This window comes from Triturus cristatus, chromosome 5_2 (assembly GCF_964204655.1).
Source record: "Triturus cristatus chromosome 5_2, aTriCri1.1, whole genome shotgun sequence".
Taxonomy (NCBI): Eukaryota; Metazoa; Chordata; class Amphibia; order Caudata; family Salamandridae; genus Triturus; species Triturus cristatus.
In genome coordinates, this window is record NC_140588.1 from 984,482,912 (window position 1) to 984,508,147 (window position 25,236).

General features: G+C 49.7%; 1 protein-coding gene across 2 annotated transcripts in view; it reads left to right on the forward strand.

Moving 5' to 3' along the window:
• ATRX (ATRX chromatin remodeler) overlaps positions 1–25,236 on the forward strand; it is a 1,501,634-nt gene that overhangs the window by 933,414 nt on the left and 542,984 nt on the right. For both annotated transcript variants that reach the window (XM_085608236.1, XM_085608237.1), the window contains exon 22: positions 24,265–24,382. In XM_085608236.1, coding sequence (XP_085464362.1) covers positions 24,265–24,382 — 118 coding nt within the window. The remainder of the gene's footprint in view (positions 1–24,264; positions 24,383–25,236) is intronic.

Sequence of the window (25,236 nt, forward strand, 5' to 3'; positions counted from 1 at the left end):
GTGCATGATGTCACGGCGCGTGACATTGCACGTGACATCACAGGAAGTAACATAACAAGAAGTGACAGCAGATTTTAAGACCTTCACACATATATTTATCATGTATATTATGAGTACATTTAAGCGCGTTATGAGATTTAACAAATTAGATTTTGCATTGGGGTTGTGGCAAAAAAGTGGCCCTATCCTGAGGCAAAATCTGGGCTCAACTAATAATTTTTTTTTTTTAAACCCTGCCACAAAGATATTGGCAACAAGGAGAAGCTTGGCAGTAGATCTGTTCTGCTTAGTTGGTTGCGAAGTCTGCATTTTAAAATATTTGATTGGGTTAAGGCATCTGTAAATCTCGGGGAATAGTAGTAATGGTGAGAACTCTGAAGGTTAACGTATTTGTGGGAGAGATCTGTGTTCTGTGAAGTTCCAGATTTTAACCAAAGTAGTGTAGATGTTAATGTGTCTCCTGCTAAGCACATCATGTAACATGCAGATGACCGCTATTTATTTTATGTAGATAAGTAAGTAGGTTACTGCTTTGAACACAGAGATCCTTTTGTTACCTGCAGTTCATAAATTGTAATCTCTCCAATATAGCACAGTGAGATATGGACACGTTACATCTACACCTTGTAACCCTGTCTCATGCCACTCATCTTGTGCATTGATTTACACACTTACATAATTTATTGTTAATTTATAATGTGTATGTTTTGTAAAGAGTGCTTGGCTATCGCCAATATCAAACTAAATTTAAAAAAAAACAAATAAAGCAAGATATCAAAAAGAACACATTGTCTTAGAAGTCCCTGGCACTGAAGGATACTAATTTGCCTGCAGATGTGTTCCATGAATGCCATACATGCTGTATGCTGTAGTGAGCAGAAGAAAAAGTGAATGACACAACTGACTAAAGGTTAAAGAGGGCTGACTAAACCCCCTATAAATAGGTATAATACATATTTAATTTTTAGCAAAATCAAAAGCTCTTGGATGTTGCCAGACCTAAAAATTATGTGGGTGTAAACTCAGGTGTTTCTGTGCAGGAAAAAATATTTTACCCACGGGGAAACAAAGAAAAACTAAACGTGCAAATGATGCAATGTTGAAACAAACACCTGGCTACAGTTTGCATACAAAAATAGATAGCACACTCAAGTACATCTGGGAATCGACGACTGTTGTGGATTCGCAGTAAGTAGTGCTAATGGAATCCTTTGTGAATTTCAAAAAAGTTTGGTGCTTGTCCCAAACGTAGGAGTAACTATATGGAAGCGCATTTCTGATTTATATATTTATTTATTATACAGGATATTTTGTGAATTGAGACCATTATATTTAGGTCTGGCTACAGACAGCTTAAACTGTCTGCCTCGTGTAATCAATAGTAGCCCTAAAAACATGAATTAAAAATGCAATATGTCTCGCCTTTCATTAAGTTAAAGCTATTTGCTTTGCTATACAATACCATTAGCAAAGCAAATGGCTTTAACTTATTCAAAGACAAGACCTATTGCATTTTCAATGCTTGTTTTACTAGGCAGTCTCTATCATCAGCACAATTTTCATGGTGGCATTGCCAGCTGCCCATAGTACTTTCGGCAATGAGTGAGGCCATATTTTCATCTAATTATTTATACAAATTGTCTGGTAATTTTTTCTTATAAGTGGATAGTTTATAGTGGGCCAAGTTCAGTCGGCAGTTTTTGGTGGTGGGCGGCATCCGGCCTAATTCTAACTCTATTATCTCAGGGTTATGATCCAATATCCCTCCCTCAACTACCCTACTATCCCTTAACATTGCCAGGAAGGGGTGGTTTAGGAGGAAGTGATCTATCCAAGAACATGTCCCGTGAACACAAGCAAGAAAAGTGTATTTCGGATCTTCGATGGAGCTTTTACCTTGGATCAGTCAAGCCGTTGTCCCTCATGATATCTGCCAGTATTGCTCGATCTATAGCATTAAATTTATCAGGTGGACGTAATCTGTCCACAGCGGTCCAGAGCTAGGTTTCAGTCCCCTCCCATCACTACTTTTGTGTGTCTGAATTCTATGAAAGTCTTGGAGAAGGATGACAAAAAGTTAGCCCTGTCATAGTTGGGTGCACAAAGTAATCTCACAACTAGTATTGTGTCCATTGTTTTGAACTTGCTAGACCTAGATGGCTTTAAGGTCTGTCCACATTTCTGTGCTGTATATTGTAATAATATTTTAAATATGGCGGATAGCCTTGCATGCTACATTGCAGGCAAAGATAGGCACTTTTGGTTCTTGTTTGACGTGAAGAAGGTGGGCAAAACAGGACAGCTGGGCAACTCCTGGTGCTGGCCTCAGTGGTACTGATATCATGGCTGGTTGGTCGTTTCGGTGTTGAGTCTGGATTGTACTCAAACTGGTTGCTGGAAGGGGTCTGGTACCCAGGGTATTGGTGCAGGGCGGCTCCGGCTGGTCCTGGCTTCTTCACACTTTGTGGGGAGATAGATCTGACCTCTTGGAGACAGTGACCTCCTCCTGGGCGGTTGCTGCGTCAGTGGTCCCAGTGAACAGCAGAATGGTGAACTGGACAATGCAGTCGGTGCCTGCATAGAAGGGGCTCCTCCACTTCAATAGAGCTGCTGATAGCTTGGTGAAGTCCTGGAGAACCTCCGAGGCTTTTGGAGGATGCACAGCTGCAGGACTACTCGGGTTGTCACAATTATCGGGACGGAAGCATGTAGGCAGGCAGGGTTTGGCATCAAGGTCCACTAGTAGTTCTAGCTTCTTTATGCTCCTATTTGTCCCCTTCTTTCTTTAGTCAGACAAATCTGAGTTTGTGCTGTCGGGGCAACCTGAAAACTGAATTTAGGGGCTTGAAGGGTAGTAGCCAATGGACTACTTACCCTTAGGGTCACTACGCTCCCTATATGACCACTTCCTGTGGCGAGTGGGCATAACCCTGATGCAGAGTTCCTAGTTTCATCAAAAACAAGATGGTGAAACCCTTCTTTGACTGTCCACTACAGGCTGAAAGTGTGACACGCTGCCTCAGTAATTTCCACTCAATGAACACTGTACTGTTTTTTAATCTCATAATAAAAAAGTGTTTTAAAAAACAAATGAGGGTGGAGGCAGGGTAAGTTTATAGCTATGTAAAGAAATAAAATAGTGACATGCCTCCTGACTAACTAATTTCCCTCCTGTCCTGGTGCTAAACAGGCCTCAGGGTGGGATCTCCCAGGTCTGTGGGAAGCCAGGGTCGCATATCAAAGGTGACAGAGGCTTTGAAGCCTCTGGCCTTGTATGTTAATTCACTTGCCATCCTGCTCAAGGAGGTGTGAACTAGGGCATTGTTCCTGAACTCTGATAGTGCGGACTTTCACATCCAGGGGGGGTCAGAATCGTGTATGGTGGCAGGCTGGAAGAGTCCGGTGAGCCAGCACACTAGAGAACTAGTATGTTTTCAGGGGGCACCTCTAAGGTGCTCTCTGGGTGCATTTCATATTACATCTAGTACTGGCATCAGTACAGATTTATTAAGACAACGTGTGTGATACCAAACACCATTGGTTTAAGTGAAGCCAGTATGTAGCTTGGTAACTCGTGCTGACCATTTCCCAGTACATACCTTAAGATGGCTTCTCTGTTCACTTGTAATATATAGTAATATGACTAGACATCACATGGGCATATCTGCTAATACACATATGTCCTCACATAAAATACAATGCACCCTGCCTTAGGGCTTTAAGGTCTGCTGTAAGGGCGACTTACATATATTATATGCACTTTGGTATTTCACGCATGAGTGTGCCACGTCATGCAGCCTGCAATGTCTAGGTGCAATTCAGTGTGGGTCCCTTAGGGTGGAATAAGATATGCTGCATCCTTTGGGGATCCTCTTTAGTACCCATACCCTAGGTACCAGGGGTACCATTTACTAGGGATTTACAGGGGTACTAAAGTCCATTCCAATTCGGTTACAATCCGTCATTACCTTGTTTCAGGAAAGGAGCACTGGCACTGAGATCTGTTTAGCATGCCTCAGTGCCCTGTCAACATTGAAAAACCAGCATCTAGTAGCTCAAATGGTGGCAAAAAGCAGAGGGACATCTGCAAAGAAGTCCAGCTTCCTACATAACCTCGACCCCAAGCCAACTCGCCAGGATACTGAGCCATCACTGGGAGATGGTTCCTGGTTTATCAGGTGAGGAAGAAGTATAGAAGCTGGCTGTGCTATTGCTGGGCCTACTCTGCCTCGCTTCCTCCTATCGATCACTTCCTCTGGGAAGCTGCCCCATTGATTGGATCCATTTTAAAGTCAACGATCGCTAGATCCGGACCCTTTTCTTCCTCCCCGTTTATCTTGGGTAGTGAGGTTCCCACCTCTTCTATCCCTTACTTTGCTAGGGCAACACCTAGCTTACCCAAAGTGGTTTCCAACACTTAAGCAACCCCACCATGACCAACAGGTCAGGAGGCTTAGCTTGCTTTTGGCCATGGGTCTGCCTCCCATATCTGAAAGAAACTATCAGTTTTAGATTCCTTACCCAGAGTTTATTCTCAGCAGTACCCTTGTGCGTCAGTGGGAGGCGTCGGTCGACTCTACCTTCGTCGTTGGCGTCGTTATCGCGCTGTCGTTCTTTCTTTTTCCGCGACAGCCAGCGCAGATCCAGAGAGAGAGGTACACTTAGTCTTTTTTTACTTTTGCTATCATCTTTTTTGAGTAATTCGACTCGTGGTGCACGTAGGGATGTCACATCGTCGGACCGGCTTCAAGGCTTGTGACTCCTGTCACAAGTTGATGTTGGTCATGGACCCACACCTCGTGTGCCTCTGGTGCCTGGAGTGCGAGCACAACCCGAAGTCTTGCTCGAACTGTCGGGCCATGAACCTGAACTCTTTGCGAGAGCTGTCCTGAAAGCTTCTGTAGGCCCAGCAGTCTGCTATGATCGAGGTCCCGGTCGAAAGGGAGGTTGCGGGACCAGTTGCAGAGTCACCACCATCATTCCTCCTCAAAATCTTCGGCGTCTGGTAAGTCGAAGCACAAGAAGAAGGCGAAGAAGCAGCCTATCTCCGCCTTCTTCCTGCTCGTCGGCCTGCTGGGACGGCTCTGAGCCTCCCTCCCTTCCCAAGAGCCTGAGCGTCCACTGCCCTGCTTTGTGCATTTTACGAAGCCCTCCACTCCATCCTTGGGCAGCCCGACTCCGCCGGTGCGCCTTCCATCGGACTCTGCTGGGGGCCCCGGCCTCGGCGCTGCAGGGACCTCCGGGATCCAGGCCTGGATCTGGGTCGGCGCCCGTTGACCTCACGACACCTCCCTCAGCACCGATTCCTCTGACGCTGCCTCTGCCACATCCGACACCGGTTGATTCCATGGCCGGCATCTACCCCGGCCTTCCCCTCGACTTGGACATGGAGCCGAACCTGCGTCGACCGACGCCAGTACCGGCGCCAGCTGGTACATTTGTACCACTGTTCTACACTAGCGTTCCTTTTCGCCCTGCGTGGTAGCCAGAGGAGGGTGAGGAGGATTGGAAGGGGTTTGTTGACCCTCTGACAAACCAGCTGGAAGAGCCGAACTGGAGAGAGGAGTTAGGTGAGGCCAGTGCTCTGGAGACCTCCCCAGACCTTGGTATGCTTTCTCCCCCTACTGTGGTAAGGGAAGAGGGAGCCTCCTATGATGTGTGGTTTGGTAGGGCTGCTGAGGCCTTGAGCTTCCTACTGCGGCAATCTGAAAGAGACACGTTAGTGATAGATCTTTACCTTAGAATATCCCCAGGCGTCAGACTGGATCCGGAAAGTTTCGCTTAGCAGTACCTCTGCGTGTCAGTAGATGGCGTCGTGCGGCTCCGCGTCCGTCACTGGTGTCGTAAGCGCCGAGATGACGCCACCGAGAGTACTTGGGCGCCACCCATGTGCGCGGACGTCAGTTCTTTATTTTTCCGCGCCAGTAAGCGCAGATCCGGATTGAGCACTTACTTTAGTCACTTTTTGACTACTATTTTGAGATTTTTTGTCTGGTGCACGTAGGGATGCCCGGCTTGAAGTCCTGTGGGGCCTGTCGCCGGAATATGTCGGTGGCGGACCCCCACGATGTTTGCCTCTACTGCCTGGAGACTGCCTGGAGACTGCCCGGGACTGCCGGGATTGTCGAGCCATGGCCCCCAAGGCTTTGCGGGTGCGGCGTAGGAAGTTGCTGGAGGTCCAGCATTCGTCACGCCGCTGCTCCAGATCCAGGGGCCGTTCCCGGGACCGCTGGCAGGACGGGAGCCATCACTCCTCAGGCTCCAAGTCTTCGCCTTCGGATTCTGGTAAGCGACGCCATAAAAAGAAGTCGAAGAAGCGCGTTTACTCTCCGTCGTTCCCTGGAGGCGGACGTGGGGGACAGGGGCTTTGCCCCGGCGGCTCCCCTGGAGCCTGGGAGTCCCGCGGCCTACCCGCCATACCCTGGTCCGTCGGTGACTCCCGAACAGGTACAAGAATTCTTTGCTACCATGGACCGCCTTTTTAGGCCTCAGGCTCCCGTTGGCGCGCCTTCGTGGTCCCGTGTCCAGATCCTGTTGGGCCGGCGGCTCTGCCACCGGCGCCAAACCCTGCGCCACAGAATCCTGCGCCAGCGGCTCAGGCCCCGGCGCCACGAGGTGCGGCATTACCGGCCCCGCCGCCACCCTCTGCGCCACACTGGGTGCCGTTTATTCCTTCCTTGCCCCGGTTCCAGGACCATTTTGTTCCGGCCTGGGATCCGCATTGGGAGACGGCGTCGCCTACGATGGAGGAAGGTGCCTCCTATACGATGGTCCTCTGTCGGCCGGCTGAGGCCCTTAATCTTGACCTCCCCACAGTGGCCCTCAAGACCAACCTCCTCGCTGAGGTGCTCTTCGTCGGAGCCGTTGCTTCCCTTCAGTGACGCCATTACCGACGTCCTCTTGGGCACTTGGTCGAGGCTGGCCACGGGGGCCCCGGTGGATAAAAACGTCACCAGGCACCACCGACCGGTGCCCGGTGACCCCGCCTTTTTGACTACTCGCTCTACGCCTGAGAGCCTGGTCCTTCAGGCCTCAATGTCACAGTTTGCATTTCCTACGGCCCCGCCAGATAAGGACTCTAAACGGCTGGACCAGTTTGGGAAGCGGTTGTTCTCTTCGGCCAGCTTAGGGCTGCGGTCGGTAAACACCGCCTGCTTCTTAGGCCGCTACTCCCACGCCGTGTGGGATTCCGTTGCTCAGGTGTTGCCTCAGTATCCTGAGGACGTGCAGGCTGTCCTTTCTCAGGCAATTGCTGAGGGTAAGGATGCGGCTAAGTTCGCCATTCGGTGTGGGTTGGACACCGCTGACTCATTGGGCAGGGCGATTTCTACAACTGTGGCATTGCAACGTCACGCCTGGTTGCGTTCGACTGGGTTCTCGCCCGATGTCCAGAGCTCGCGCGTGGACATGCCCTTTGATGGCACCTGCCTGTTTGGCGACAATGCTGACAGTGCCCTGGAGCGCTTTAAGGATTCGTGGGTTACGGCCAAGTCCTTGGGCCTTTCTACTAAGAGTTCGGTGTAGGAGAGTAGGGTCTGCTTCCTATGGTCACCCCCACTTTTTGCTTTTGCTTTACTGGTTTACGACTTAGATGTGGCTGTGGGCCTGCTAATCAGACCAACAACCCAGCTGTTCTCTCTCTAAATTCATACTATGTACTTTAGGTACATAACCCAATTGGTAAGGATCACCTTATAGGGCCCTGTACAGTGTACCTTAGGTACCCAGGGCATAGGTGTACCTTAGGCCTACCAGGGGCTGCAGCATGTATTATGCCACCCCTGGCTGGCCTCCCATCGTGACACAACTGGCTGATCACTCAGCTGGGGCAAGGTCGTGTAATCACCCCTTGCTTAGGTGTAGTATTCCTATACCTACCCCATATATAGACACATGGATAACCTGTCAGCCACTCCTATAGCAGGCCTTAACAATCCTGGAGGCAGAGTGCTTGGTAACATGTGAGATGGTGCTCTAGCATGAGCTGAGCCTGTCTGCAGCTTTCGGAACCATGTCCTTATAGCTGTTCTATGATATCGCCTACCATATACTCTTAAAGTGCCTTATAATCCTCGCGATTATGGTAACTATGGTTTGGCTTTATCAAAACATGTCGTGTAAGGTGTCTAACACTTTGGAATACTACCCCCACACCATTTCTGGCGGTGAGGATAGTATTCCCCCTTCTAGAGGGGGAAGACATGTTGAAATCCTACTACCCGGTTAAAGTTAACCAGAGCCCCAGCATCACAAAATGGACGCTGCTGCCACAGACACAAGTCTGACCTCCTGCTGCTGGGAGTCCTTCCAGCGAGGGAGGCTTGGACAATAGGTTTCCTGCATTGGGAGGTGCTAGCACCACCCCAGACAGGACTTAGTGTATTGGGGCAGGGAGGGAGGAAAGAAACGAGACACTGCCTGGGGCACACAAGGTGTCCCATGCATAGCCCGGTTCAAACCGGTGCTGGGGCACTCCAGCCCCAGTCCTGGCACGAAACTGGACAAAGGGAAGGGGGTGTAACCACCCCCCTCCCTGGTCCCACCCATAGGGAGGAACCTAGCAGGTAACCCAGCCCCCCAGATTAGTATAAGAGTGGGAGCTGAGTCTCTAGGACTTTGGATTATCCTGAATTGAAACAAGACACAAAACTCTGGACCTTCGACATTCGACTACAAGAAGAAGACTGAAGAATCTCCCTTGCAAACAGGCACCATCAAGCAACCTGCCGTTTTCTTAGCCCAACGTTCTACGAGGAACCGACTGCAGAGCCCGAGCAGCGCCTTGACTTCCAGACTTCTCTGACCCTGATCCACAGCCGAGCTGAGATCCGTGGAGGCAACGAGAGACGTGGGACCGGCTACCTGGGAAAATTGGCGAGTAGCTTCCAGCGCAGCTTCTGAGGCATCCTCGAAGTTGTACTCTGGGGATTGAGAAGCCCCAACCCCGAGCACCATCTGCACCGAAGATCAGCCCTCCACACTCCACGAGTTCTGCGTGGGGCCCTTCTGCATTTTCCTGCTCGACGCGTCTGTCCGGTTGCTGGCCCGTTGGCCAGTAGCCTCTGTGACGACTAACCTTTAACTTTCCACTGCTGGTTTGGTTCCCCCAGACTGGCCCTTGCTTCCCTGTGAAAGAGAAGCACCCCAGACCTTCCTGGTCTGCACCTGAAGCGAATTTCCCTTTCCGCGTGGGTTGCCTTTGCCAAGGCTTGTTGACTCCAATCGGGACGTCGACTCCGCCATCAGCAAGATCCTTCGTGGGACAGCTCGTATCCCGGGTCTGGTTGCCCTCGAAACCTCCTGGTCCACGCAGCTGCAGAGAACAGCTTCACGACATCACCTGTGTTCTGCACGACATCGCCTGGTTCCTTCCTGGTTCCACACGGTCACTGGCTAGTGACCCAGACTTTGTCCCCTCTGCTTGCAGGTGTTCCTCCTTCAATATCCATCCTTGGATCCACCGGACATCTTCCTCCTGGCCGCCTGCCAGCATCTGTTCTTCAGGCATCCACAGGATCCAGCGACGACACCCGACACATCTTCACACCTATGCACCCGTCTCCTGTGGGTGAGGTAACGCGAGTACTCCGGTGCTCCAGAGGATATTGACTATCCAAGTGTGTAAGTCTTGGGTTGCTTCCTCCTAGCTCCTTCGGAAGTGTCCTTATTCTCTCTATTTCTATCTGTTACATTCCCATTGACTTTAATGTAACCCGCGTGTGTGTTTCCACACTGCACACGCTTCCCGTAGGCCTCCCACTTCCTAACTCTTGGTAGGGTAGTGTAGCCCCAGCGATTCTCTAGGCCCAAGGCCTACCCCCTGTTTGTGACGTGGTACTTATGCCACTTTCTTAGAATATGGTTTGCGTGGCCCCTGGGCCTAACTGTATTCTCCTGTGTAACTTAACGTATGCTACTTAAGAAATTGTTTGTACTTAGACCTCTGACCTCATAAAGAGTGCTGAGGGTATATGCTAGAATAAATACATTCTAACTTTAAATATACTTGGTGTGGTGTCCTTTCATTTGGTATTCAGGGGACTATAATGGTATAACAGCTGGCTTCATATGCCATACAGAGTTTAGCCTAAGACTGCTCTTGTCCATGCTACCACTAGGATAGCTGGTCTATAAGGTTGACTTTACAACCAATCACCATAAGGGTTGTTTGGACTGATACAAGGTGTACACTAGAACTAGTGACATCATATATCAGGCCAACTTCTCACATTCGGCCTCTCTTGGTTTTCGTTTCTTTCGTGACCAAGGTAGAGGCAGTCAGGCGTGCCCGTCCCCTAAGCCTGTGCAGAACCAGCCCCAGGGCGGCTGGTGTCGCGGTTTCCGCAGGGGCGGTTCGAGGAACCAGCGTGCGGGTCTGTCCACCTCCTCCCCCGCTGCTTCCGCCTCCAAACCTTCCTAATCTGAGCTTTGGGGTGCACCCCACGCCGGTGGGTGGCAGGATCCGCCGCCACCACCTCCCTCACTGGCGCGAGATTACATCAGACAAATGGGTGCTGCAGATAATCCGCTTCCCTTTCAGTCCTCCCCTCCTGCCATGCTACCTCGGTGCCACCGCATGTCGGGGGATCACTTGGCTATTCTCCGACAGGAAGTCACGGCCCCCTTAGCCAAGGGGGCCATCGAGTGCGTTCCTGGACCGGAGGTAGGGAGTGGCTGTTATTCCCACTACTTTCTCGTCCCCAAGAAGGACAAAGGGGGTCAGCGTCCTATCTTTGACCTCCGGGACGTCAATCGCTTCCTCCGGAAGAAGTAGTTCAAGATGCTGACTCTGGCTCAGGTCTTAGCTGCCCTCGACCCTGGAGACTGGATGGTAGCGTTGGATGCATATTTTCACATTCCCGTCCTGCCGGCCCACCGGCGTTACCTGTGGTTCACGGTAGGTCAGGAGCATTTTCAGTTTGCCGTGCTCCCCTTCGGCCTCACCAGTGCCCCTCGGGTGTTCACGAAAGTGATAGCGGTGGTCGCAGTTCATCTGCGCAGATTAGGGGTTCCAGTCTTCCCCTACCTCGACGACTGGTTGTTGAAGGCGGGCTCACCCCAGGCAGTTGTCACCCACCTTCAGATTACGGCCGACCTCCTGCATTTGCTGGGGTTCTCCATCAACGTGCCGAAGTCGCACAAGAGTCCCTCTCAGAAGCTCCCCTTCATCGGAGCAGTTCTGGATTAGACGCTGTTTCGGGTTTATCCTCCCAAGCAGCAAGTCCGGCATATTCAAGCTATGATTCTGACCTTTCAGCCTCTATCCCGGGTTTCAGTCAGGGTGACCCTCCAGCTTTTGGGCCTGATGGCCTCCTGCATCCATGCCAGATGGCATATGCGGGCTCTGCAGTGGGACCTGAAGTTCCAGTGGGTGCAGCATCGGGGCAACCTGTCCGATCATGTCCTGATCTCGGAGGGCACTGCACGACACTTGCAGTGGTGGCTCACGAATCACGATTGGGTCAATACCAGATCTCTCTCCCTTCCCCAACCGGAGCACACAGTAGTGACGGATGAGTCCCTCCTGGGATGGGGAGGCCGCTTGGGAGAGGCGGAGTCCCGGCTCCATATCAACCTCTTGGAGCTGCGGGCAATTAGTCTTGCACTGAAGGCATTCCTTCCCTCTGTCCGGGGGAGTGTGGTGCAGGTGTTCATGGACAACACTACCGCCATGTGGTATTGCAACAAACACGGCGGGGTGGGGTCATGGACCCTATGTCAGGAGGCTCTGCGCCTCTTGACATGGCTGGAACGTCAAGGCATCACCTTGGTGGTTCAACACCTGGCATGTTCTCTGAACGCCAGGGCGGACGAACTCAGCCGCCGGTGCTTGATGGATCACAAATTACGTCTGCACTCGGATGTGGTGCAAGGTCTCTTTCAGCAGTGGGGAGCGCCTTGGTTAGATCTATTCGTCACCGAAGAGAACGCGCAATGTCAGCAGTTCTGCGCGTTGGAATTTCCAAGGATGCACTCGCTCGGCGACGCTTTTCGTCGTGAGTGGAGTTGCGGTCTGTTGTACGCCTTTCCGCCTATACCACTTCTGCCCAGAGTGCTGAAGAAGATCAGGCGCGACCGGGCCCAAGTCATCCTTGTGGCTCCGGATTGGGCACGAAGATACTGGTATCCCGAGCTACTCAGCATGGCGATCGATCCCTCGTTCCGACTGCCTCTTAGGGAGGATCTTCTGTCGCAGCAGCAGGGGACGGTTCTCCATCCGAACCTGTCCAGCTTCCACCTCCATGCGTGGAGATTGAGCAGCGTCAGTTGATGGCTTTTGACCTGCCTCTTCCTCTGTGATGTCATCTTGGCAGCCAGGCGTCCCTCCACTAAAACAGTATACGCCTGGAACAAATTTGTGGCATGGTGCACAGCGAAGGCTGTGGATCCCCTTTCTGCCCCTCTTTCGGAAGTTCTTCTGTTCCTGCTTTCCTTGGCCCATCAGGGCTCTGCTCTGAGCACTATCAAAGGTTATCTTTCTGCCATCTCTGCCTTTCTCCGGCTTCCTGTTCAGCCTTCTCTTTTTAAGTCTCCGGTTGTTAACCATTTCCTGAAAGGCATTACACACATGTTCCCTTCAGTTCCATTCGTAATGCCCCAGTGGGACTTGAACCTTGTGTTACTGACTTGATGTGCGCTCCCTTTGAGCTGCTTCACAACTGTCTTTTGAGTCTTCTCACCTTAAAGGCTGCTTTCCTGGTAGCTATCACCTCTGCCCGAAGAGTGAGTGAGCTCCAGGCCCTTTCTTCCAAACCTCCTTTCCTTTCTGTTCATTCGGACAAGGTGGTTTTAAGGACCCATCCTTCTTTCTTGCCGTAGGTTGTTACGCCCTTCCAGATCGGGCAGACCATCACTTTGCCCACCTTATTTCCGCCCCCACATCCTTCAAAAGAGGAAGAGAGGCTCCCGTGTCTGGACCCGAAACGTGCGCTCTCGTTCTATCTGAAGCGCACACAGCGGTTCCAGGTGGATGACCAACTCTTTGTTGGCTACGTGGGCGCCAAAAAAGGTCGGGCCTTGCACAAGTGGACCATCTCTCGGTGGGTCGTCTGTGCATCAAGGCCTGTTACTCGAAGGAGCCTCCTATGGGACTGCGTGCCCATTCCACCAGGGCAACGGCAGCCACTACTGCCTTGGGATGCGGCGTTCCCTTGCAGTACATTTCAGGCAGCTACGTGGGCCTCGCTGCACACGTTTACCAAGCACTACTGCCTTGACAGTCAAGTCCGAAGGGACGGCTTCTCTGGCCGTTCCATGCTCCGTGACTTTCTGGTGTAATCTTGTTTGCAGACCCACCGCCTGGGTTGGTATTGCTGGGGTATCTATTGTAAGGTAAGGAATCTATCACTGACGTGTCTCTTTCAGATGCACAAGTTACTACTTGTGTACCAATATATCTGTAAGAGACATTAGTTAGTGATAGATTCCTTACCGCCCCACCCATCCTCCCTGTTCTACGAACTGGTTACTAGGGTTAAGGTCATCCCTCTTAGGGCCCTAGTTTTCTGTACCAATGGTCAGTTTCTTGCATGGCGCTGCGTTCCTGGTGCGGAAAGTCGTGTACAGAACTGACGTCCGCGCGCATGGGTGGCGCCTAAGTACTCTCCGTGGCGTCATCTCGGCGCTTAAGATGCCAGTGACGGACGCGGAGCTGCACGACGCCACCCACTGACACGCCGCAGGGGTACTGCTAAGCGAAACTTTCCGGATCCAGTCTGACGCCTGGGGATATTCTAAGGTAAGGAATCTATCACTAACTAATGTCTCTTACAGATGTATCATTACACAAGTAGTAGCGTGTGCGTCAGGACTAACCTCCTGACTGAGGTGCTTCAGCAGGCAGCGGCCTCTTCAGAGCCCCTACTGCTGTTCAACGAGTCCCTCACAGACATCCTTCTGAGCACTTGGCCAAGCCCAGCACAGTGGCTCCTGTGGATAGGATGATTGCGCGACACCACCGCCCGGGCGACCAAATTTTCCTCTCCCAACACACTATTCAGTGGACACTAGAAACTCCTGAGGCACAGCCGGGAGCACGCTCACACTTACTCGTTTTTTTAAAAACGATTAAAAATTGTGTGATACTTTGTTAGCTTTCTTATTCACCCACCCAGAGCTCCTATTTACCTTCAGTACGAACAGGGCATCCCCGCGCAGCCGATTTCAGCACTGCTGCGGGCTACAAACTTGCCGCCATTTCCTCAGCCCACAGGCGACGCCCACTGCATCAGGCCACGCCTCCCCTTCCGATATATGAATGTGCACTTCCCGGCCGCGCAGCGGACGAGCGCAGCGGGCGCGCCGTCAGCGCGCCTAAGGCAAGCCCGTCTGCGCCTGGACCGGGCCTAGGGCCACCCCCCCTGCCAGTTTCATCAATACTGGCCCAGAGATAACGCTAACGTATGATTCTGACTTTCTTCACTCTTTAAATATCTCACCTCATCATTGCCAGCGCTTTGAACTGGCCAATCAGCCGTACTTTCTTCCTTATACTTGTCCTAGTCGCTCTTTTGTCACTAATAATTACCGTCGTCTACCAACAAGTACCACTGGCAGGAATAAGATATTGCCTAAACCTTGTGTGGCAGCACTAATAAACGCACGTTCCCTGCCCAAGCACAAATATGAGATTTCTAACTTCATTGAGGACTGTAAGTTCGATCTTCTCTTCATTACAGAAACTTGGGGTGATCTCTCTTGTGGACCTGACTTTGTCATTGCAACCCCCGAAGGATTCTCGAATATTAGATTGGACAGACCACACCCTAAAAAAGGTGGTGGACTAGCCATTATATATCGCAGCAATCTAACAGTGCGAACTGAGGCCGTCCCCATTACAAGCTGTGAAGCCATTTCTTTTACAAGTTCCATCCCTCATGCCCCCCCTTTTAAAGGCACACTTCTTTACCATCCTCCAGGACCTCGCAGTTCTTTTCTTGCCAATCTACCCATTCTATTAGAACCATTGGCAGGTTAAAACCAGTACACCATTCTGGGCGATTTTAATTTTCACCTCGAATTACCGGATAACCCTGACACCGCAGCCCTTCTTTCCGAATTGGATGCAACAGGACTCCCTCAATTAGTTACCGGTCCCACACATACTGCGGTCCACCTTTTGGACGGTCTTTTCTCTAGTGATACATCACTCACGATGAAGGATGTTCTCCCTCTCACTTGGACTGATCACTCGGCCATTCTTTTTGATATTCTTTTAAAATCTACCCCCCCCCCCCCCCCCCCCCCCCCCTAGCCAAAATTCCCTCGCCCACTAATCAATTTAGAGCATGGAAAAGCATTGACATCTCCGCTTCTCAGTCATCATTATTAACTTCTCTGCCACCTACTGTGATTGATCCTGAATTAGGAGCCAACAATTATACCAACTGGATACAAAACACTGTCAATATGACAGTTCCCTTAAAGAAACAATCTACTATCTACTAACAGGGTTTCTAAATCTTCACCCTGGTACAGTGACGCTCTTAGACAGGAAAAGCAAAAATGTAGACGACAGGAACGTAGATGGAGACGAGATTACGACCCAGATCAAAAATCCTGTTACAAAGCCATGATGTTCAACTATAAGCAACTTATCTCGGAAAAAAGTAAATTCTATAGCACCCAAATCAATCTTGCACATGACTCTACTAAACAACTGTTTCAGGTAGTAACACGTCTCGCTGGGCAAGCAGTAACCACTCCCATCATAGCTACGCAGGAGCTCTGTGACTCCTTGGCGAATCACTTCCAAATGACAGTGACTGATATCTTTACCCAATTCAAGGCTCACACAACCAGTACTGGACACCTGTCTTCCACTCCTAATGATCATAAGCCCCTTTCCCGGGCACGCTCCAACCCGCCTCACCCAGCCCCCCTTCGTTCCTTTCAGGAATTTACTCAGGTTCCGTTGGAACTGGTATTTCATCTTATTTGTACCACGAACTCTGGCTCACCGGAAGATCCATGTCCCCCTTCCATTCTCAAAAATTTTCCAGATATCATAGGCCCAAAACTCACAGAAACTTTTAATGCCATGTTTTCGTGCAACATCTTTCCTTCCATCTGGAAGAAAGCGACTATCAAACCTCTTATCAAGAAGAGTTCCTTAGACCCTTCTATAGTCGCTAATTATCGCCCTATAGCCTGCCTTCCTCTTCCTGCCAAAATTGTGGAAAAGATTATGAACATCCAAATCTCAGATTTCATAGACCAGAACAACTGTCTAGATAATTCACAGTTTGGTTTCCGAAAGGGACACGGAACTGAAACCGCGCTTATTAAGGCTACTGATGAAATCAGGATGACACTTGATGGTGGAGGAACAGCAGTACTCATTCTGTTGGACCTGTCGGCAGCTTTTGACACGGTCGATCACTCTATCTTGATCGACCGTGTCACAGCGGCAGGGATTACAAGTGGTGCTAAAGATCTTATTTCCTCTTTTCTCACTGATCGAGTACAATCAGTCGCCTTCGGCAATTTCAAGTCACCTCCTTTTACTCTCCCCTGTGGTGTCCCCCAGGGATCCTCGCTAAGTCCGACACTATTTAACATCTATGTGTCGGACTTGGCGAGGATCATAAAAATCCATCACCTGGCGGTGACATCCTACGCTGATGACACCCAGATTGTCTTAGCCATTAATAAAAATGGAGATGAAGTGGCATCCAATTTTAATCAGGGAATGTTAGCAATAAGTGATTGGATGTCCACAAATTGCTTGAAGCTTAACTCCGACAAAACGGAGGTGATGGTGTTTGGCAATCTCTCCCCAGCTTGGTCACCTACTTGGTGGCCGGCCGCTCTGGGACCACCCCCTTCCCCAGTGACTAAGGCAAGAAATTTGGGAGTTTTACTGGATACTAAACTCACTCTTATGCACCATGTTAATGCGGTAGTATCATCCTCATTTTACACTATGAGAATGATCAAAAAACTCCTACCCTATCTTCCTATGAGCATGGCCAGAACCTTGGTCAGTGCATTAGTTATATCTCGCATAGACTATTGTAATGCGCTTCTGGTCAATGCTCAGGAAGGAGTTTAAAAAAAGCTACAGTTGGTGCAGAATGCTGCGGCCAGATTGATCATGGCCACCCCCAAGTATACTTCCATCTCTGGCACTATTGAACAGCTTCATTGGTTGCCAGTGAAGAAAAGAACCAAATTTAAAGCACTTTGCATTGCGTATAAGGCAATTCACTCTCAAGGCCCTGCCTTTTTAAAGGACGCACTCTGCCCCTATAATCCTGTCAGATCCCTCCGATCTTCTACTGCCGGTCTTATGCAGGTTCCCAGGACTAAGAAGGTCTCCTGGGGAGACAGGTCCTATATAGTGATAACTATCAAACTATGGAACAGTCTTCCAAGCCACATCAAAACCTGTACCTCCCTTCTTTCTTTCCGTAAACAGATAAAGACCTGGCTGTTTAAACAATAACTACTCATGGATTAGCATAGTGGACACTCAGCGCCGAGACACCCTCGGGTATTTGTGCGCTCAACAAATTTCCTAAAATAAAATAAATAAATAAACTACCCCCGAGAGCTTGGTGGTCCAAGCCTCAACATCCAAAGGTGCATACCCTACTGTTCCGCCAGATAGGGAATCCAAGAAGCTGGACCATCTTGGGAACATGTTTTCTTCCGCCAGCTTAGGACTGCGGTCGATGAACACTGCATGTCTCTTGGGCTGCTACACCCACTCTGTGTGGGACACGGTTTCGCATGGGCTGCCACACTGCCCGGAGGAGGCCCAGACTGTACTGTCCCATGCAGTAGCAGAGGGTAGAGATGCAGCAAAGTTCGCCATTCGAAGTGGGCTGGATACTGCCGTCTCACTAGGTAGAACGATTTCTATGTCCGTAACCTTGAGGCACTACGCCTGGCTGAGGTCCACTGGCTTTTCCGTGGATGTCTAATCGACCCTTTTTTAAATGCCCTTTGATGGCCGTCGCCTGTTTGGTGACAAGGCGGGCAATGTGCTCGAGCACTCTAGGGCTGCGGCCAGATCCCTGGGCCTTGCTGCCACCTCTCGCCCCGTTCAGTCTGCCTTCCGTGGCTACGGAAGAGGTGCCCCACCACGTTCCACCCAGGGCCACAGGCCGGCGCAAGCTGCTCCGCCTCTGTGCTGCCAGGGATGTGGGACCCAGCGCCAAGGGTCTGGAGGCCAGTGGGCGGCCCAGCCCACCAGGGCCACCTCCTGCATCTGTCTCCAAACCTTCCTAGTCCGACCTTTCAGTGGCGGCAGGATCTGCCATCATCTCCCCCACTGGCACAACATCACGTCAGAAAGTTGTTTTTTTGCAGATAGTCCGAAGGGGCTACTCCCTCCCCTTCGAGACCACCCCTCCCTCCATTCCTCCAACACTCCATGGCATGTCGGAGGATCACTTGGCCCTTCTCCGTCAGGAAGTTAAGGCTCTCTTGGCCAAGGGACCTATTGAGCGAGTCCCTGTGCCAGAAGCAGGTCATGGTTGTTATTCGCACTACTTCCTGGTACCCAAGAAGGACAAAGTCCTGCGTCCTATCTTGGATATCAGCGACGTCACCCGCTTCCTCCGGAAGGAGAAGTTCAAAATGTTGACATTAGCTCAGGTCCTGTCTGCCTTCGACCCTGGAGACTGGATGGTAGCGTTTGACTTGAAGGATGCTTATTTCCACATCCCCATCCCACCAGCCCACAGGCGTTACCTACGGCTAACGGTATGCCACGAGTATTTTCAGTTTACTGTGCTCCCCTTTGGCATTACCAGTGCTCCTTGGATGTTCATGAAGGTGAGGGCGGTGGTCACAGCTCAACTGCGCAGATAAGGGGTTTCAGTCTTCCCCGATCTCGACGACTGGCTGTGGAAGGCGAGCTCGCCCCATGCTGTCGTCTCCCACCTCCAGACTACTGCGGACCACCTGCACTCGCTGGGGTTCACCATCAACATGCCGAAGTTACACCTGATTCCATCTCAGACGCTCCTTTTTATCAGAGCAGTACTGGATACAACTCAGTTTCGGGCTTATCCTCCCTAGCAGTGAATCCGGGATATTCGAGCTATGATACCAATGTTTCAGCTTCTATCCCGGATTTCGGTGAGAATGACCCTGACGCTGCTGGGTCTCATGGCCTCCTGCAGGTGGATCATGCCAGGTGACATAAGTGGGCTCTGCAGTGGGACCTGAAGTTCCAGTGAGCGCAACATCAGGGAAAGCTTTCCGATTGCGTCCCGATCTCAGAGGGCACTGTTCACCAACTGCAGTGGTGGCGAAGGAATCAGGATTGGGTCAGCGGCAGAACCCTCTCCCTTCCCCAATCAGAGTTCACAGTGGTGACAGATGCGTCACTCCTGGGATGGGGTGGCCACATGGGGGAGGCGGAGATCAGAGGCCTCTGGTTTCTGGCGGCGTCCGGGCTCCACATCAACCTTCTGGAGCTCCGGCGATTTGTCTTGCACTGAAGGCATTCCTTCATTCTGTTAGAGGAAGGGTGGTGCAGGTGTTCACGGACAACATGTGGTACTGCAGCAAACAAGCCAGGGGGGGGTGGGGGCTTGCAGCCTACGTCAGGAGGCTCTTCGCCTTTGGACATGGCTGGAACATCAGGGCACGTCCCTGGTGGTTCAACACCTGGCAAGTTCTCTGAACGCCAGGGCGGACAAACTTAGCTACCGGTGCATGATGAATCACGAATGGCGTCTTAACTCTGAGGTGGTGCAAGGTCTCTTTCACCAGTGGGGAGAGCCTTTGTTAGATCTATTCGCTACCGAAGAGAACGCGCAATGTCAGCAATTCTGCTCGCTGGAATTTCAAGGCGGCACTCGCTAGGTGATGCTTTTTGGCGTGAGTGGAGTTGCGGTCTCCTATTCGCCTTTCCGCCTATACCACTTTTGCCCAGAGTGCTGAAGAAGATCAAGGTCGACCAGGCCCAAGTCATTCTGGTGGCTCCGAGTTGGGCACGAAGAGTCTGGTGTAGCTCCCACACTTGGCCATCGTTCCTCCAATCAGACTGCCTCTTCTGGAGGATCTTCTGTCGCAGCAGCAGGGGACTGTCCTCCACTCGACCCTGTCCAGTCTCCACCTCCTTGCTTAGAGAATGAGCGGCTTCAGTTGACGGCTTTTGACCTGCCTCCCCAAGTCTGTGATGTTATCTTGGCAGCCTGGCGACCCTCCACTAAGACGGTGTACGCCTGTAGATGGAACAAATTTGTGGCATGGTGCACAGCATAGGCTGTGGATCCCCTTTCTGCCCCTCTTTTAGAGGTTCTCTTGTTTCTTCCTTCTTTGGCCCAGTAGGGCTCTGCTCTGGGCACTATTGAGGTCTACCGCTTGGCCATTTCAGCCTTTCTTAGGCTTCCTGATCAGCCTTCAGTTTTTCAAGTCCTCTGTTGTAAATAGCTTTCTTAATGGCATTACTCACCTTTTTCCTCCTGTTCCCTTCCTAATGCCTCAGTGGGACTTGAACTTGGTTATTACTTACCATATGTACGCTCCCTTTGAGCCACTTCATAACTGTCCCCTCAGTCTTCTTACTTTAAAGACTGCCTTTCTGGTTGCCATCACTTCTGAGTGAGTGAGCTCCAAACTCTTTCTTCAAAACTTCCTTTTCTGGCTGATGATCCGGACAAGGTTGTCTTTCGAACTCATCCATCCTTTCTTCCCAAGGTGGTTACTTCTTTCCACATTGGCCAAACCATCATTTTCCCCACCTTCTTTCCGCCTCCATATCCTTCTAAGGAGGAAGAGAGTCTCCACCTCCTGGATCCAAAACATGCACTTTCCTTTTACTTGGATCGCACAAAACAATTCCGGTTGGATAACCAGCTCTTTGTTGGCTACGTGGGCACTAAAAAAGGTCGGGCCGTACACAAGGGTCGTTTTGTGTATCAAAGCTTGCTATTTCTTGGCAAAGAAGTAGCCTCCGGTGGGGATACGTGCCCATTTCGCTAGGGCGACGGCAGCTACCTCTACTTTGGCACGTGGAGTCCCCCTTAATGACATCTGTCAGGCAGAGACGTGGGCATCTCTGCACACATTTATGAAACACTACTGCCTGGACAGCCAAGTCTGGAGAGACGGCTTCTTTGGCCGTTCTGTTCTACAGGACTTTCTGATGTGAACTTGGTTCGCAGACCCACGTCTGGGGTTGGTATTGCTGGGGTATCTATTCAGAAGGTAAGGAATCTATAAATGTCTCTTTCAGATGAACAAGTTACTTACCTTCAGTAACAATATATCTGTAAGAAACCTAGTTATAGATTCCTTACCGCCCCACCCATCCTCCCCGTTCTGCGAACTGACTTCTAGGGTTAAGGATTTGCTTTCAGGGCCCTAGTTTTTGTGCACCAGTGGTCAGTGTCTTGCATGGCTCTGCGCTTCTGGCGTGGAAAGTCGTGCACAGAACTGACGTCAGCACGCGATGGCGTCTAAGTAGCTGCCACGACGTCAACCCGGCGACCACGATGCCAACGATGTACGCAGAGCCGACAGACGCCACCTTGCGACCGGCAGGGGTACTGCTGACGGAAAGATTCTTCGGATCCAGTGTGACGCCTGGGGGTAATTCACAAGGTAAGGAATCTATAACTAATCTGTGTCTCTTACAGATATATCGTTACCGTAGGTAAGTAGCTTTTTTGTTCGGAACATCCTAAGGAATATACATGCTGCATGTATATTACCTTTGGGATCAAGATATAGTGGATACACTGACATATTGCAACAAACTACAATTTAATATCTATCCGCAATAACCTGCTCTCTGCCCACAACCTCAATCCTGACAAATCAATTGAAATGTTCATTTTCCACCAAAGCTCCAGGGCACAATTCACAAATAGAGTGGTAATCTGTACACGTAATAGTATCGTTCCTCACGGGTTTAAATCTACAATTGTCCCATCTTCTGGAAACTTCGCAATAGTAAGCATGGTAAGCTGTCTAACTCGCAATTTTCTAGCTGTACTTCTGAGTCTTGTCATTTTATTTAAAGCTGTTACTTCCCCAGTGTGTAATTGTAATCTTCTGACCATTTCCAAGGAAGGAGCAGATCGGAGAGGAGCTTGTGAATGGCAACAAACTCATGAGTTAATGGGCGACTTTTTCAGCTGTAAACATAGTTATGGTCATTGACGGTTTTGTGAATTGGGCCTTTACTCTTTACTGTGCCACAACATTCTACAAACGAGTAGAGTCTGAGTTCAGGACAGTGGGGGCTGAACTGATCAAATATTTGTTTTTTAACCACACACGAATCGAGCAAGTTAATGACTGCTGCTCATTTATGTTGCCAATTTAGCAGTCTCTTCTGAATGAAAAAATAAAGCAGAGGCAGAGAACAAGTATGAGAGATTTAAAACGGCCCCTTCAAATGTTCTGAACAAGCCAGGAGCCTAGGTGGAACAAACCACCAAGTTAAACATGAAAGCGGGTCCACACAGATGAAGACAGTGTGGGGCACCCCTCATTTATTTTTAACTTATGGCTTTCATCTGACATTTCTTTATTCATAAAAAGACAAAGAAAAGTAACTCACCTGCTTGAATGTGATGCACGCAGTGAAAGATTAGAGTGGCGTTATGGCCGGAAATACCAAAAAGCAGATAGGCCAATGCACACATCAAATATTCAGGGATCACAACAGCAGCACTATATTACCACATATCTGCTGAAATGCTCTGCATGACTTTTCACTGCCATTTTTATCATTCATACATTTTCATAAGAAGTAAATATATTCGTAGAATCGCAATAAACCACAGCTAGTCCGATTGTGATCCATGGGGAAAAACTACCTGCTATAAACCTTGCACTCGTAATGCTACCAATGCATCACCTAGCACAATCTCAAGAGCCCTCTGAATAACAAGCTGCAAAATGTCAATACACTAGTTAAAATCCCTTCACATACCCAAACCACAGCTGTCACATGTGCTTGCTCAAAGGCTATCCTTTTCTAAAGGCCTCCAGCTTGTTGCCTTGCAGTCAGAACTGAGGAGAGGCGTTTTGGACATTCACTGCACCAGGGGTCTATCCATACATTCAAGAATAAACAGCTTAGGCTAAGAAGTCAGCATGTTTTTGAAGTGATTGACCACCATTTTTTTTTTAAATAGCATTCGTTGGAGCACAGTAACCTTAAATAGATCTAAGACATATTGCAAAATGAGGAAAATAGCCAATTACATTACTCCTTGGTTTATATGGTAAAAGATTTTTATATTGTCAGCAGACAAAGTTGAACAAGGGGGGTAAAAAGGGAGGGTGAATACGATTTTGCTGGAGCTAATCTTACAGATGTAACTTATTAAATCAGATAAAACACTCTCATAACACTTATCAGTAGTGTAGGTCTTCATATTGTAACTCTCCTTGACAAGTGCATTTAGAACAAGCAGTGTTGAGGGTGCAGTACCACAGGCTGTCACTAGGTGTCCCTTGGGCCCTCCTATGCTACATATGGTACTGCACCCTGCAACATGGCAAGGTAAAAGATATGGTGGATCGGTGAGAGCTGCCAACTGGGGAGCTGGGGATCCCGGTTCGAGTCTGCGGTCAGACTTAACATCCTGTGATACTGGGTTGATTGTTTAATTTCCCAGAGCCCATGGCTAGGTGGTGCACTATAGAAATAAAATCGTTTATAAAGTAACAAAAGAGAAGGCAAAACATCTGTGTCCTCAAGGGGTGGTGAGGGCTTGCGAGCAGTGTTATGGGAGGGGAGGCACAGTGAGATAAAGGGACATGCAAAAGAGGTTTCACTGCACAATTAAACATAACAGTTAACAGCAAAGAGGCATGCCAACTCGAAAAATAGTTCTCTCTAAGGATTAATAGCCTGAACAGTAAGAACACATGTAAGAGGGCAGTCCTCATAGGAGGATACAAAATTAAAAAAGGAGGGACTACTAAGTATATTCCCCAATAAAAAGCCAGCATTTCTAAAGGACAGCAACAGGAACCAATGACCAAGATAAATCCTAGATACAGCATGTCTCAAAGAGACAGCGCAAGCACTGCCTAAGCGAGATTGAAAAATCTGTAATGAGACCTTTCATTATTTAGAAAAATTATAATATTTGTGCTGTTGGAGTGCGCCTGAATCCTGATCTGTCTGGGGAAATGTTTGCTACTCTGAACATGATGAAATTGCCAGTGATAGATAATTAGCAATACAGACTAGCATTTTACAAGTAAACCCTTATCTGTCTGTAAAGGTTTGACCATGTAATTAAAATATTTTTCTCACATTATTTTCATGTTTTTTTACAGAGACGAGATTACACAGCACTTACAAAGTTTCTGCCACCAAAATACGAGTACGTTCTAGCAGTTAGAATGACACCCATTCAATGTAAACTCTATAGATACTACTTGGAACACTTGACAGGTACGTAACCCTTAACTATAGGTGGTATAATTTGATTGTTGTTTTTATCCTATCTTGTATAACACATTAAAAATAACTGTTCTGCATTTTAATGTCTACTGCCAATTTTAGTAGAAAGCAAATAATTATTGTCTATTAACCCCTTGCGTGCTCATGACGGAACCACTCCGTCATGAGCCACGGGCGGCGTGTGCTCATGACGGAGTGGTTCCGTCATGCTGCGGCCGCTCCGCACACGCGTCGCTGATTCCCCGCCTGTGCGGGCGAATTAACGAGTGGGCAGAGTTGTGACAGAACCACTCAGTCATGAGCACAGCTCGCCCGTGACTCAGGACGGAGTGGTTCCGTCACGAGCATGGCGGCGCCGCGCTCACCCCGCAACCCCCAGCGCCGCGACGGAATTTGCGCCGCGGCGAAGGGGTTAAGGATGATTTGATATTGTAAATATTGTTAGCATACCTCGATCTTTGACTTTGATATTTCACATGTTTCTTTTCAAGCACTTCTTTTTTCTCTTGTGTTCAGATCTCCAGGAGTGTGCTGTCTCTTTTGAGCTCTTTTCTCCCCCGGCCGCATCTGTGTTGCTCTTATGTGCTTCTTTTTCGTCACCACCATGTTGTGCTCACCCTTATGTACTTCTCCTTGTACTGCTTTCTCGCCCATGCTCTTATTCTCCCACCGACTCCATGTTGCTCTCCCTCTCTCCTGTTTCTTTCTAACCTGCCCTGTGTTGCTTCATGCCACCTGCACCCGCCGAGTTGCTATGCATTATTCGCTCCCTCCGTGTGCTTCCTCCTCACCTGTGTCTTTTGATGCTTCACCCACCCGTCCCTCAGTGTTGCGCTTAAAAGAAA